The 15290-nt window shown below is 41.3% G+C and overlaps 1 protein-coding gene across 2 annotated transcripts in view; it reads left to right on the top strand.

Moving 5' to 3' along the window:
- LRIG3 (leucine rich repeats and immunoglobulin like domains 3) overlaps positions 1-15290 on the top strand; it is a 48362-nt gene that overhangs the window by 16507 nt on the left and 16565 nt on the right. For both annotated transcript variants that reach the window (XM_049115103.1, XM_035696083.2), the window contains exons 4-8: positions 11323-11454; positions 11997-12140; positions 13154-13297; positions 13612-13755; positions 14221-14364. In XM_049115103.1, the coding sequence (XP_048971060.1) occupies positions 11323-11454; positions 11997-12140; positions 13154-13297; positions 13612-13755; positions 14221-14364 (708 nt within the window). The remainder of the gene's footprint in view (positions 1-11322; positions 11455-11996; positions 12141-13153; positions 13298-13611; positions 13756-14220; positions 14365-15290) is intronic.

Below are 15290 nucleotides of genomic sequence, written 5' to 3'. Positions count from 1 at the left end.
ACACACACACACACACACACACACACACACACACACACACACCCCTCATCTCTTCTTTATCCATTTGTCTGTCGAAGGACCCATGGGCTGCTTCCATAATTAGGCTGTTGTAAATAATGCTGCAATAAACATAGGGGTGTGTATATCCCTTTCAGTTAGTGTTTTCATATTCTTTGGGCAAATATCCAATAGTATGATTAATTACTGGATTGTAGGATAGTTCTGTTTTTAACTTTTTGAGGAACCTCTGTGCCACTTTCCAGGGTGGCTGCATTCCCACCAACAGTGCACAAGGGTTCTTTTTTCTCCACATCCTCACCAACAGTCGTTGTTTCTTGTGTTTTTTATTTTAGTCATTCTGACAGGTGTGAGATGTTATCTTGTTGTGGTTTTGATTTGCATTCCCCTGATGATTAGTGATGTTGAGCTTCTTTTCATGTGTTTGATGGCCATCTGGATGTCTTCTTTTGAGAAATGTCTGTTCATGTCTTCTGCCCATTTTTTAATTGGATCATTTGGTTTTTTGGGTGTTGAGTTGTATAAGTTGTTAATATATTTTGGATACTAATCCTTTATTGGATATGTTGTTTGCAAATATCTCCTCCCATTTGGTAGGTTGTCTTTTAGTTGTGTTGTTTCTTTCCATGCAGAAGCTTTTTATTTTTGATGGAGCTCTAATAGTTTATTTTTACTGTTGCTTTCCTTGCCTCAGGAGGCATATCTAGAAGATGATGCTATAGCCAGTGTCAGAGAAATTACTGCCTGTGTTCTCTTCTAGGATTTGTATGGTTTCAGGTCTCACATTTAGATCTTTAATCCATTTTGAATTTATTTTTGTGTATGGTGTAAGAAAGTGGTCCAGTTTCATTCTTTTGCATGTAGCTGTCCAGTTTTCCCAATACCATTTGCTGAAGAGATTGTCATCTTTCCACTGCTTATACTTACCTCCTTTGTTGAAGATTAATTGACCTTATAATAGGGGTTTATTTCTGGGCTCTTTTCTGTTCCAGTGATCTTTGTGTCTGTTTTTGAGCCAGTACCAAACTGTTTGGATGATTATAGCTTTGTAGTATATCTTGAACTCTGGGATTGTGATACTTCCAGTTTTGATTTCTCTTTTAAGATTGCTTTGGCTATTCAGGGTCTTTGTGGTTCCATATAAACTTTAGGATTGTAAGCTCTAGTTATGCAAAAACTGCTGTTGATATTTTGATAGGGATAATATTAAACCTTGTAGATTGCTTTCAGTAGTATAGATATTTTAACAATATTTGTTTTTCCAGTCCATGAGCACGAAAAATGTCTTTCCATTTCTTTGTGCTGTCTTCAGTTTCTTTTATTAGTGTTTTGTAGTTCTCAGAGAATAGTTCTTTCACCTCTGTGGTTAAGTTTATTCCTAGATATTTCATTATTTCTGATGCAATTGTAAATAGATTTATTTTCTTAATTCTTTTTGCTGCTTCATTAGTAGTGTTTAGTAATGCATCATATGTCTGTACATTGATTTTGTATTATAGCAGCTTCCTTTAAAGGTTCGTGTCTGTGGATAAAGATAAGGGATGTAAGCATACCTGCTTGTATGATCATCACCACATTATCTGTGTCTTATTCACAAGAACAATTTAAATACGTGGTTAAATCAAGAAATTTTGTATCTGTGATGTTCCTAGTCAGTTGGTCTGTGGACCATATCAGAAAATAAAGTATCAATTTAACCTGATGTGTTCATACAGAATTAATCTTCTGTATGAGAACAATTTATTAATTTGAGGCTCAGAATAATGATGCCATGTTTTCTGGTTTGTGCAATCATCTAAAATGAAAATCCCTTATATGGGCTAATTTTTAATTAAAATACACAAATCTAAGTTGGGTGACTTTTTTTCAGTAAAAAAAAATTACAGTAGCTCTTTTGAGGGAAGGTTTTGTGGTTTATGTTGGTTTTTAGAGAAAAGCCATTTTTATTCATTGATTGGCTTTCTATTGAAAACTTCGGATTAAGGATGGTGGACTGAATATAATGTATTCATCTCATTCTGTTCTTTCTTAAAACTCCCTTAAAATGGAAGCAAGGGCTAAAAAAAATGCACACAGACAGAAACAAAGTTGAAATAGGAAAGAAGATAGTCCAAATAAGAGATGTCGTAAAAATTTTGCAAGCAAACAAATTGTAACCGACTTAAAAGAGAGAAAATGGAGTGGATCCCAAAAGCAGCAGATTTTTTTTTTTTTCCCCTGCAGTTCCATTCTGAGTTCAGAAATTCAGAGCCTATAAGGGCAGGCTTTTTTTGTGGCGAGGGGTGGGGGAGTCCAATCTCTTTATTGTCTGAGTACCCTCCCTGGGACCCTCCCCACTACAAACCTACTGAAAAACTCCAAGCCTGGGAGTGTTCTGGGATGGGAGGTAGAGTGTGGGGAAACCTGTGTGCTCTGCCCTCTGGCCAGGGCAGTACCAACAGGGAGGGCGCGTGGGGACGGGAGGCGGATCACTCCACCTGCAGAGGTTGTGGCACTGGCGGGATGTGTGGGGGAGGAGGTGCCTGCTGGTGCCAGCTCTCCTGGGACCTGCGGTGCACAGGAGGACTCCAAATGGGGGATAGGTTAAAACTCTTTTATAAGAAGCGATGAGACCTCCTGCTTTCTCCTCCATATTCATCTTCTAAAACTCAAAGCCTAGTGCCTGACATAGGCAGAAGACTAGAAGTTACCCTCTGCAGAGCTGAGGCAGTAAGTGTCTAGAATTTGAGACATAAGCCCAGCTGGGCAAGGAAGAGGTGGGGCTTGAGGGTAGCATATTCTGCAATCAGGGAAATTAAATCTCATCTGAACACTAAGGATGACACTCCCTTGTTCCAGCTGCTTTGCTTGTTAGCCCTCCCGGATATCAGCGATCATGCTGAGACCCACCAGGCTAGAGATTGGAAGATTGGAGCAATAAGACATATGGAGATCCCATCACGTGGTGGGACTCACCAGTCAACAAATCTATTCCCCACACAGCCCTCAGTAAGCTTGTGACTGTTTTTTATTAAACATGAATAGTTAGCCCAGTGATCACCAGACTTTTGTAGAAGTTTCTAGTAAGATCACTGTCTGCCGGGTGCTTGGATGGCTCAGTCGGTTAAGTATCCAACTCTTGGCTTCAGCTCATCTCATGATCTCAGAGTGGTGAAATCAGGCTCCACATTGTGCTCCACACTGGGTGTGAAGCCTGCTTAAGATTCTCTCCATCTCCCCCTCCTGCCCTTCTCTCCCCATCTCAATGAATGAATGAATGTCTGAAATGAATGGGAAAAGAGAACCAGTGACAGTGGAAGAAAAAGGGAACCTCAGAACAACCTAATATGTGCAGAAAGCAAAGAGATGTGATATCCACAAAACAAATGAAGAATGGTAAATAATAATAATAAGGGATATTGAGAAAATAAGGATGAACTCTTAAAAGTTAAAAATATAACAGATGCTTTAAAAGGCAATAAAAGTGTTGGAAGAAAGCTGAAAACTTGCTCCAAAAGAAGAACCGAAAGACAAAGGGATGGAAAATGGGAGAGGAAATAATGAGAAAAAAGGAATACCAGGCTAAAGTCTAACACTTACCTAACTGGAATTCCACAGAGACGTCTGCGGGAGTAGAAGGAAGGAAATCATCAGAGATACAAAAAAAATATCCCAGAACTAAGAAACACAGGTTTCTATGTTGAAAGGCCCTACTGAGTGCCAGCAATTGAAAGACCTACTCTGTAGACATTTCCTGGGCAGTTTCAGAATACCAGGAGTAAAAAGAAGCTCTGAGAGGAGGAAAAAGATAAAACACAAAACAGGCCACCTGTAAGGGTTGACAGTGATTCTTCTTGTGTGCTGCCAGCAGCATCAGCATCACCTGGGAACTTGGTAGAAATGCAGGTTCTCAGGTTCCACCTAACCTGCTGGAAGAGAAGCCCTGCCCCCCGGTTCTGATGCCTGTCCAAGTTTGAGAAACACAAGGATCGAGAATCAGAATAGCCTCTGGCTCCCCGGTGAGTACCTCCATCAGTGCTGTGGGTTAGAGTAAAACAATGTCTTCAAAATCCCAAAGGGAGAATGACTGCTAAGCTCTGCCTACACTCAAACCATCAGTCTTATAAAGACGTTTCCAAACCTGGGGGCTGAGGGAAGCACCTCTGTGCGTGGGAAGCTAGTGGAAGATATGCCCCAGGAAAATGAGGGAGTAAACCAAGGATGAAGGCGGGCAGTCAGGCAGTGGGACTCCCAATGGAGCTGAAATCCCCCCAGAGTGAGGCCAGGTTCTGCAGGAGGCTTCATTTTCTGTGTAACGATGGCATGAAGCCTTTTTTTAAAGCAAATCTGGCCTTCTGCAGGGCTTGTCCTCCAAATCCAGAATCACAGCTCCTAGACATGCATGAGATCATCCCATTCAATGCCTTCCTGCTTGACAGGTGAGAAAATCAAGGTCCACAGAGTCAAGTAAATCAAAACACAACCAAGAAGAGAACCAAAATCCCCTTGGTAGGAACTATGATTTGAATTGCTTCATTAACAAGATCCTACTTTTAACAGATGGGCTAATGTATGGGAGGCAGTTTTACTTTTTGGGGGCCAGTAGCTGTGATGGTCATACCATTTTCTGATGTACATATGCATCTCGAACCACACTTCAAATAAATCCTTACCAGCCAGCTTGATCTAGAATTTCTGGATGAAGCACTGGTCATTTATGGCCTCAAACCCAATCATGGAATCCCGAGTTTCGGGGAACCAAAGATGAATTAGTCTTTCTACTCACAAGTAAACCACAAGGAAGGGGGGAAACACAAACTCACAGCTGAACTGTAACAATGGTCTGGCATATGAAAATCTGTATAGAAAGCCTCTGCCCCACAAAAAAAAAAAAAAAAAAAAAGAATGAAAGCCTCTGCCCCAAAAGAGAGGCAGGGAAAAAATTTAAAGTCTACTAAATGAGAGTTCATTTGTATTGTACATAATTAAATTATTTCAGATTAAAATAATTATTCAGTAAGTATCTTTGGCATCTTAAGTTTTAAGGGGTTCACCCTTAAATTTCTGTTTACGGAAAGAACTAACCTTGAATTGACACACTTGGTGATCCAAAAGGGTTGTTTTCTAATGTGATGTAATGGATTTTTGACCCTTATTTGTTTTACGTTTATAACACGTATTATAATTAGCACGTATATAGGGCCCTGATTGTCGTAGAACCTTTTTATTAAAATATTACGACCATCTTCATTCATGTTCTTGATCCAAAAGACAATTCTATTTTATGGTGACATGGCTTTTTTTTATCTGAAAGAATGGGCTTTTTGCTCCTTACAGTGGCCCATTTGCTGCTTAGTATCATTAGTTCTTAATCAAGAATCTTTCTCCTTGCAGAAGTTTCCTAGCTGGCGTTATTCTTTGATGCCACGGTACCACTGGACCAGTCTGAGCATGTGTTCTTTTAATGAAACTTCTTAATTATCTTTTTAGAAAAAAGATGAGCAGAGACAGTTTATTTTTATCTGCATGGGAGAGGTTCTTTGCTTGCCAAGTCTCTCTGTTAAAAGAAGCCTAATATTATGGGGTGTTAGTTATTCTGGCCAAGGGAGTCTTCAAGGAAGCATTTTGTTGGGGGAAGAAAGCTCTTGTTGGAAATGCAAGTGACCTTTATTTGCAAAATGTAGTGTTTTCTTTAACAACTTGTAATTCTTTTATACATGGGTGCTAACGTGGTTGCTTGCAAGTTTGAATGTAGAAATCAAGTTAAAGGTAGAAATCAGTATTTCCTTGGGGCTAGGCCGACTGTCCCAAGTCAATACAGTTACTGTGCTTTATCTGTGGTTGTAGAGGATGACCACAGAGTCAGCCGATGTGAGCTGACTAACTGAACCAGACTCCAGGGCTGTGGTTGGAGTGATGCATTCTAAGAAGAGAGGGCGTTGCAACATATAAAAAAAAAATGGTTTCAACATCAACTTCACTGCACACCCCTCCTCTAAAAGGTAAATGCCACAGGCACGCAACCTTCTCTTAAATAGCCCAGATTGCACGTCTCTCTTTACACATCACAGTGGTGAAGCCTTAAGCTGCCTGTTACCTTGTGAAATAGGTAGGAGACAGTTGAACCTATGGACAGATATTTCTTATTCATCAGGAAGCTACAGTTTAATTGGCTCAGGAATTCCAGAGTGAAAAAACCTGATATTCTTGTTCCTCACAAAGAATATTTCACTCTCCTTTCAAGGCTTTGGAAATAAACTGACACCATTCATATCCACTTAAGAGTCCATGAAATTCTTCTGCGACTCTTACGCATTGTGGAGATCGCAGTGAGTCAGACGTAAAACCAGTCTTCATCTTACCCAGCGCTCGTGTCACTAACCTCATGACTTACGTTTTACTGTTATAACTTAGTTTACGGTCGGTGCAGGCGTTCAGAGGATCCGAACAAATGAACACGGTCTTGTGTATGAGAACAACACGTTTGTCCATTTTCCCAGTCATTACATTAAAATGGTCAGTAGCATCTCACACCTGAGCCAGCTGGGATCCTCGTGTGCACCCCACGCTTTAGAGGCCTTCCTGGCAGCAACACACTCATAAGTGGTAACGGAGAGTGGATGGGGACTCTCGCAAACTGAACTGGGTTCTGGTGTCCAGAGGCTATAGACCTGGAAGCCTGAACCTCTGTGTCAGGGGAGGAGAAGAGCACAGCCTGTGCTCTAGGAAACCAGATGAAGAGTTGGGGCCTCACCCCCCAAGTGGATGGCTAGGCAAAAAGTCATCATTACCCCGACACACTGTCATCAGTCCTCTGCACCTCCTCCTGGCACCTGGACACGCCTGGCCCCCACCCGTGTTCCTTCCCACTACTGCCAGAGCAAGCTTTCTCAAATGCATGTCTGATATCATCACCCCATATTGAAAATCCTTTGCCCTCCTCCTGCAGCTGATCTTGAGATAAAGTCCCAATGCCTGTGTGGTTTACCGGGCTCCACTTGACCTCCCCTCCTCCCCTCCCGGCTACCTCACTCTTGGACTTCATCTCTCCCCATTCTTGACTCATGAACCCTCGACTCCAGCCATCAAGGCCTGTTTTCATTTCCTCAAAGGGAAGCCTTGCCTTACTCGCACTCGCTTCTGCTTGGAGCACTGGCCCGTCTCCTTGCCGTGGGAAGTTTTGCTGACCCCTCCCACCACTTTTTGGGAAGCTGTTCTTCCTTCTTCCACTGCCCTCTTACCACAGCGGATATCTGGTGACCCTTTCTGCCTGCCTGCCTCTTGGCCCCACTAGAATGTAAGCTCTATGAGGTCAGGGACCATATGAAGGTTGTTCCTCGTTAGATCTTCAGCACTCTCTGAGCAAATACCACCCTGAGAAAATAGTAAGCTGCATTTGCCTCTGCATTTTAAAGGTATTTGGGAAAGTGGGTTGAAAGGGGAAGTTAGCAGCAAAGTGAAACCATTATGGTTGGGCCCAAGAAGCCCAGGCTGGACTACCTGGGACTCCTCTGTTTTTCCTGTGGCCTCTTGGAAGCCTGAGGGACCATCTGTGCTCCAACAGACCAAGCCCCCAGGCCTGTGTATGTCCACAAGGGACTAATTATACTTGACCTCGGCAGTGGTTTGACCATGGAACACCTTGTACTGTCAACAAACGCAGATGACCAGCATGTCCACGGTCTTTTTGAGATGGATTTGCACAAGGTTGAAATGCCTTCCGATACTCACACTGCTTACACATTGTGACTTTTGAACAATGGAGAGATGATATTTCTGCATTAAGTCATGGAAAGAGGTATTCACGCAGTTTGTTTTGTTAAAGCATTGCACATCCTGCCAGAAATAAATATTAATCAACCGCAGCGCTTTCAGTGTGTTCATCAATTTTGGCATTTGTCCACATGTGGAGAAAAATTAAGCTGGGGTTGAATTGAATCTTTGTCTTTTAGAAGTGGCTATTTGTGACCAGCTCTATTAGAATTGTGTTTATTTTGAAGGTTTTAGGTGATTAAAAGGATTTTTCAATCTAGTTTTTAGTGGAGTTGTCTCCTGTTTTTAAAAACTCTTGCCTGATATAAAGCAAGTTTGTTTTGTTCAATCCGGTACATATCAGGTGGTTATTTGTCAGTTTGTCTGAGCGCTCATATGAAACTGGTATTTGGATTTAATTCAGTTCCATTAGAACAGAGTTAAAATTCTGTGATACAGGGCCTATTATCCTGGCAGTTGTAAGGGATTTTTGTGCAAGGAGGCAGGGCTGACAAAGAGGGCACTGTACACGCTCCGTCTGTAACTGAGCACTTTCACACTGCAATTTAGGAAGTGTGCAGTTCAGGAAATTGCTGGCTTTGGCTGGAGCATACTTTAACTGCAAGGAAAATTTTATTCGTCACTCAAGTAATTGGCAGTTTTAATACCTTGTTCATAATTACTTAATAAACAAATGAACGTATAAACCAAAGATTGTATGCCCTGTTATCCAAACCGTAGCCTTATTTGACCAATGTGATAGACACCTGTGGGTCTCCTTCTCCTTCCCACAAAAAACCAGTTTGTTCCATTTATTAAAAAAATCTATAGCCGAGCATTTTCTTTGTGTTGTTAAATGTTACGTGTGGCTGTACTAGCCTCAGACAGCCTGGGGGCCAAAGCCAGATGCAGAGTTCGATGGGAGGTAGTGACTGGGGACCGGGGAGGGCGATGGGGGAGGGGGGCGCATTTCAGGGTTCCTCTGCTGTTTGTGGGAGGACATCCTGGTAATGCAAACATTTGGGTTATGTGTTTAAGAGCGCATTGCTGTCCCCTAAAGTGTGGTTTTGTTGTACCCACACACCCTGACCCTAAGGCCCTGTGGCTTGTCTCTTGGACTAACTCCATCTCCGGGATCTAGAGATTGACTAATTGTCTCGCTTGCATTACCCTGTACCTCACAACTAGATCAAGGAGTTTATACACTGGCAAATCCAGATGTGGGAAATGGTCAAAATCAGAGGTCATGGCTGACTTGACTCTAAACAAAGTCTGTAAGACTTTATGGGAGACTGAGGGCCTTGATATTTGTTACTTGTACATAGGAGTGTAAAACCTTTTTTTTTAAAAAAAAAAAAAACCTTACTATTATCACAGATAAGTTCAGCTCCTAAGATAGACATCACCTATGCCCGTTACCTTGTATAGGGCTGCTTCAGAATGTAGAGATTCCCTACAGTCCTTAAAAGTAAGATATGGAGAATTCTAACAATATTTTGAGAGAAGTTTTGTTTGTTGTTGTTTAAATAGAAAAGGTCCAACCTGTTTTCTGCCCTTATTATTCTTGCTGGTGAATCAGCACCTGACCTTGGCACATATTCAGGAAGTTGGTCTTCTGCTCTGGTGGATGGCAAACACGTACAGACCCCTGCGTTGTCTTCCTGGGGTGCAAGCAAGACTGGGGAGACCCTGTTTCCAAGGCATCCTTAGTGTTGGCATAGGGATGGCTCCAAGAGCCAGTGTTGATCCCACATTCGTATGAAACCAGAGGTTCAGCATTTTTGAAAGGGTGGGAAGTAGTGGCCCTTTCTGGGGGCGCATCTCCACATAAGAACTTAATTGACAAAATATAATTGACGCTGTATTCTGTGAAACAAGCCTTCGGCGACTGCTTTGGGACCCGTGTGGCCTCATTAGGTTAAAAGCTCTAGTTATCCTAATTTTACAATTACCTATAATACATATACTAGAGAAACGTTATTCTGATTAAGTGGTGTAATCTATGAACAATGCTTAGCCTCGGCTTGACGTTTGAGGTGTTCTCAGCATCATTGGGCTTCGTATATAGTCCAGGACAGAGGGGTAAAGACCTATCCCCCTACATAGAGGAGCTCCTAGTATGGCAGAGAAGACCAGCAGGGTGAGAGTGCCGTGTAGGAACTCAGCATGGGATTTTGTGAAAATATGGATGAGGTGCGTAACTCAGGGACCTTCTGAGACGGTGAGAGGCGAGGCCTGTGTGTTATGATAATGCAGAAGAGCTTAATAACCTCAAAGCGCTATAGAAATAAGTCATTGGTAGAAAGATACACCTATGAGATCTATTTCCCAAGTTTTCTCATTAAATGAGGCTTAACTGTAGACTATGTAGAAAAACAGCAGCATGTGACGTATCACGTATAGAGGTCTCCCCAGAGCCTTCGGATTGTGTCATTGTTCCGTCGGTTATAAGGAGACCTTCTTTGTAAGAGGACTCTGTTTCCGTCCTGGCCTTCCTACCTGGGCATGTTGTTTTCCCCTGCCAAATGATGGTTTAAGAAGTCCAAGCTACTTGATCTAATATGACAAATAAGATGGCTTGCACATCAACTTGATTCCTGTTTTCTGGCAAGATTGTCATTTAATGCTGAATATCCCCCCTTGAAAGCTGTTGTATTGATGACCTTTTAAGAGATGTGACTTGGCCTCTTTTTTTTGTTTCTCATTTGTGGTCTAGTATAGGGCTCACCAGTGGAACTTTCACTGATGAAATGTTCTGTATGTGCACTGACCCATATGACAGCCACCAAGCACATGTGGGTATTGAGGACCTGAAATGTGGCCACTGTGATTAAGGAACTGAAATTTGAACATTTAATTTTAATTTAAAATGCTACGTGTGGCTACCATATTGGTCATCATGGTCTGGTGTTTAAGACTGTTAATGTTCAACTTTATTAATGTAATTAACTAGAGATTATTTAGACTGGTGTGATTTTATGTGATATTTTTATAATACTCAAAGCCCTGGAGCGTATCTACTGGTTTAGAAGACTGTGGCAATACATTGAAACTTGCTCTTTCTTAAAGAAAAAGAGAGCTCTCTAGCATGGCTTTAAAAAAAAAAATCTGCTAAGTATTTTAAGTTCATTGTAGTATGGGTAGTCTCTCCAGGAGAAGAATTAGAAATAGATTAGGAATCAGGAAAAAGAATAGGGCACTCACACACCGGTGCCTGGAATGCCAACTCAGTGCTAGTCATTTTACATACCATTTAGTAAAAATGATAAGGAAGGACTGGTAACAAAATAACATAAAGAAAAATCAGACGGTTTAAGCGCATAGCACTTGGATAATCACAGCTGTTAAACACACCCGGAGTTATACAGGAATGTTTTTCATGCGTTCTAATATCATAATTTACTGCTTAAGATGAAACTAAAGTGACATAAGAATTGCTGTTTAACTTTTAAAAGTAGAATTCAGAGCAAACAGTTTTCCATATTTCTGAAGAACAAATTAGGAATGGAAAATATTTATCTTTCAGATTGTTGTACTATTAACCCTGTCATCTGTGCTATCTTTAAATTCCAGAGCTGGAAACAGGATTGTTGAGATATTACCTGAGCATCTGAAACAATTTCAGTCCCTCGAAACTTTGGACCTGAGCAGCAATAATATTTCAGAGCTTAAAACTCCCCTTCCTCCCCTACAACTCAAATATCTGTAAGTCAAGTCTTTATAACAGAAATATTCACCTATAATGAAAATAGCAAGTCATAATAAAAAATCAACTTTAAGATATAACAAACTCTGCTTTTTTTTTTTTTTTTTTTACCTGTTGGTGGTGAATCAGCAGTGTAACTTTCTTATTGGTGTGTAATTTACTGTAAACCCAAATAATCAGTCCTTATTGTTGCACTTTTGGATTACAAAAAATTAGATATCCTTTGTTAGAAAAAGTATATGGAGTGAAAAATGCTTCTTTAAAAAATTAAATCATTGCTCGTTCCATTAATAAATGAGTTTTTTCAAAGTTGGATAAGTATCTCTACCAAGTTTTTATACCCTTCAAATATTCCAGTCCCTCTTAGCAGTATGTGTGGATCATAGTCAGCCTTGACCTGCAGGGACCTAAAGATTCCATTTTTAAGTGTCCACTGATATAAACGATGCTTAGGTTCTCTGGAGATGATAGTGGAGACAATGTATGTGCCTTAACTTTCCAACAAGCCAGAAGGAGAAGCTCATCTTCACACTTTTAACAGGTATATCAACAGCAACCGAGTCACTTCAATGGAACCCGGGTATTTTGACAATCTGGCCAATACACTCCTGGTGTTGAAGCTGAACCGGAACCGGATCTCCGCTATCCCACCCAAGATGTTTAAACTGCCCCAGCTGCAACACCTGTAAGTAAAATGTTCTCTTAGGTGGTGTTTCCTCACCTCCTCTAAACCCATGGTGTCTGTTGCCTAAAACCCACAGTGTGACCAGAGGAGTTTAGAGGCAAGGATGTGGCTGTCATCCCGCTGGGAACTGGAATGGTTAGAGTTTCTGAATTGGACGGAACCTTCACAGTCACCTAGCGCAAACTCCTGCCTGACGGGGCAGGTTCAGGTCTTACCGAAGGAATGAACAGTGTCATCATCGAACAACCTCCATACAAAGGCATCATTGTGGCACTGGCCAAATATGGGGACTCCCAACAGCTGTGGTTTATGAAAATAATACCAACAACTCCAGGAGGCTCTGATAGCTTAAGTGGCTGCAGAGAGCTGTCTCGTTAATAGTGGTGGAATGATCTGTGAACAGGCTCCTACAATTTGGTGGTTTTCAACCTCGGCTGCACATTATAGACACTGGGGAGCTTTTAAAAATCCCAATGTCCAGGCCACACCCCAGACCAATTATATTAGAACCTCTGGGGGTAAGATCCAGGCTATGGTAATTTTTAACCTCCCCCCCGCCCCAGGTGACTCCAGTGTGCAACCAAGGTTGCAAATGACTGCCTTAAAGAGAAAGCGTTAAACGTAAAAAAGAATCGTCAAAGAGAGGGCAACTTTTGTAAGCAGGGTAAGCTTGACGGCCCTGCCCCTGAACAGACCTCATGTTTTAACATAATATTTAATATTCTCACTCTGGACAATTTAAAAACAAATATACTGAGTAGATAAGTGTTTTAGACATTAAAGTGTAGTCTGATTTCAATATTTCATTATTCTGAAAACCCGTCACACGTCTCAGAAGGAAATTCACTCCCTGCTAATAAATCAAAATTCTCCTCAATAAAAATGTTTAGAAACTAAAAACATTCTGTGTAATTTAACACCGGCTGGTTTCACTATATTGTAGTAATGTCACATTTTATTACTACCTCCAGAATTTGTCATTTAAGCTGGTTTAACTGTTCTGTCCAATGCAGTGAACTGAACCGAAACAAGATTAAAAACGTAGATGGGCTCACATTCCAAGGGCTTGGTGCTCTGAAGTCTCTGAAAATGCAAAGAAATGGAGTAACAAAACTTATGGATGGCGCTTTTTGGGGGCTGAGCAACATGGAAGTCTTGTAAGTGTAGCTTACCACAACTCCTGCTTTGGTGATGCGATCATGGTGTGCTCGGTGAGCATGCAGCAGCTTTATTTGAAATCCTATGTGAAAATGTCATAAGTTACAATCTTATAATGTAATACTCAGTTTTATCTCCAGTAACATGCCTGAGACCCTACAGCCACATGGTAATTTTGCTGATGTCTTTATATAACAAAAGCCAAACATCTTGTAACAATAGGAGTATGTACTAGCTTGTAATCATACGTCTCCTTTGAAGAGACTAGATAATGAACTTTCAATCCTGCTTTTGAATCTTACTGTGAATGTAGGCAGCTGGACCATAACAACCTAACAGAGATCACCAAAGGCTGGCTTTACGGCTTGCTGATGCTGCAGGAGCTTCATCTCAGCCAAAACGCCATCAACAGGATCAGCCCTGATGCCTGGGAGTTTTGCCAGAAACTCAGCGAGCTGTGAGTTGCCTTTCATTCTCCTCAGGTTCGAGAGCAGGGATCATGCCAGCGCATGAGCTGCTTACCACTGATCTGTGAAATGCTCATAACAAAGTTTCCAAGGTGACAGCTTTTTTCACATGCAACCCGGTCCTATTTTTGTTGGGATAAGTTGAAGCCGGCTCTGCCGTTTGAGTTCTAGGCCACATGGGCTAGATCCGTGGTGGTTATTTTCAAATAAAGAGAATTTTTTTTAATTGCCAGGATTAGCAATAATGTTTACCCGAGCATTATTAAGAAGGCAGAGTGTTAAAGTAAGGATTATCGTGGTTACGTATGTTACCCGTTGTTTGGAAACACATCCTTGTTTTGAATTGGAAAATAAAAGCTGTTATTTGGTTTTTGTTCTTTTTGTTGTTTTTTTTTTTGTGTGTTGTTTTTTTTTGTTTTTGTTTTTGTTTTTGTTTTTGTTTTTGTTTTAAACAGGGACCTAACTTTCAATCACTTATCGAGGCTGGATGATTCAAGCTTCCTGGGCCTAAGCTTACTAAATACCCTGCACATTGGGAATAACAAAGTTAGCTACATTGCTGATTGTGCCTTCCGGGGGCTTTCCAGTTTAAAGACTCTGTAAGTTACACATTTTGCTCTCTGTACACGAACCTAATTGGTTCCTAAATGTGCCCACTTTTCTCCAAGCAGATTTCCTTTGTTGTGAAGGAAATGTGTACAGCCTCAGAAATAGTGTCTTAATCTTTCCCAGATCAGTTTGATTAAAATCAGTCCATTTTATCCATATGTGTTTCTTAGGGGGATTAAAAAGGACAATGATCAGATTGGTTTGGTGATTACACTTAACCTTCTCGGGATCTCCAGGAAGTTGGCAACTGCTCGAAAGGGAAGCGATTTTAAATCCACTGATTTTTTTCTTTATAAAAATGCAGATTAGAAATTACCCGGAGCAAAAAGATAGATACCAAGGGCAGGGAAGGAAGATGCCTGTTAGTCAGACCAGGTGTATCCAGACCTGATCTCTGTCCCAAGAGAAAGAAGAGAGAGTTGGATGAATTGACCCTTGAAAAATCTCTGAAATGTTTGTTTTAACATTGTGCAATGGGCTTTTGGTTTTTGCCTGTCAGAAACTTTTGCTCTGTTCACTATTTGAAGCATTACATAATTGAAAGACATGCTGTGTGCTTCGGCCAACTCCGACTGGTGTGGTTGGAGCAGGCGTGTTAGAGTTTTGTTTTTTTCCTAAGATTTGATTTATTTATTCACGAGAGACACAGAGAGAGAGAGAGAGAGAGAGAGGGGCAGAGACACAGGCAGAGGGAGAAGCAGGCTCCCTGCAGGGAGCCCGACATGGGACTCGATCCCGGGACCCCAGGATCACACCCTGGGCCAAAGGCAGGCAACAAACCACTGAGCCACCCAGGCGTCCCGGGGTATTAGAGTTTAGTGTATGTTTCAGACTGTTCATGCCTTTCAGAATTTAGTCCTGTTGATAGAGGAATTAATAGAACACAATCAACTGTCCTGATTTTGGGCAAAAACTT

The sequence above is a fragment of the Canis lupus genome, chromosome 10, assembly GCF_003254725.2.
Source record: "Canis lupus dingo isolate Sandy chromosome 10, ASM325472v2, whole genome shotgun sequence".
NCBI lineage: Eukaryota > Metazoa > Chordata > Mammalia > Carnivora > Canidae > Canis > Canis lupus.
The sequence above is the reverse complement of the archived record's forward strand: the minus strand, read 5'-3'. Positions and strand labels throughout refer to the sequence as shown.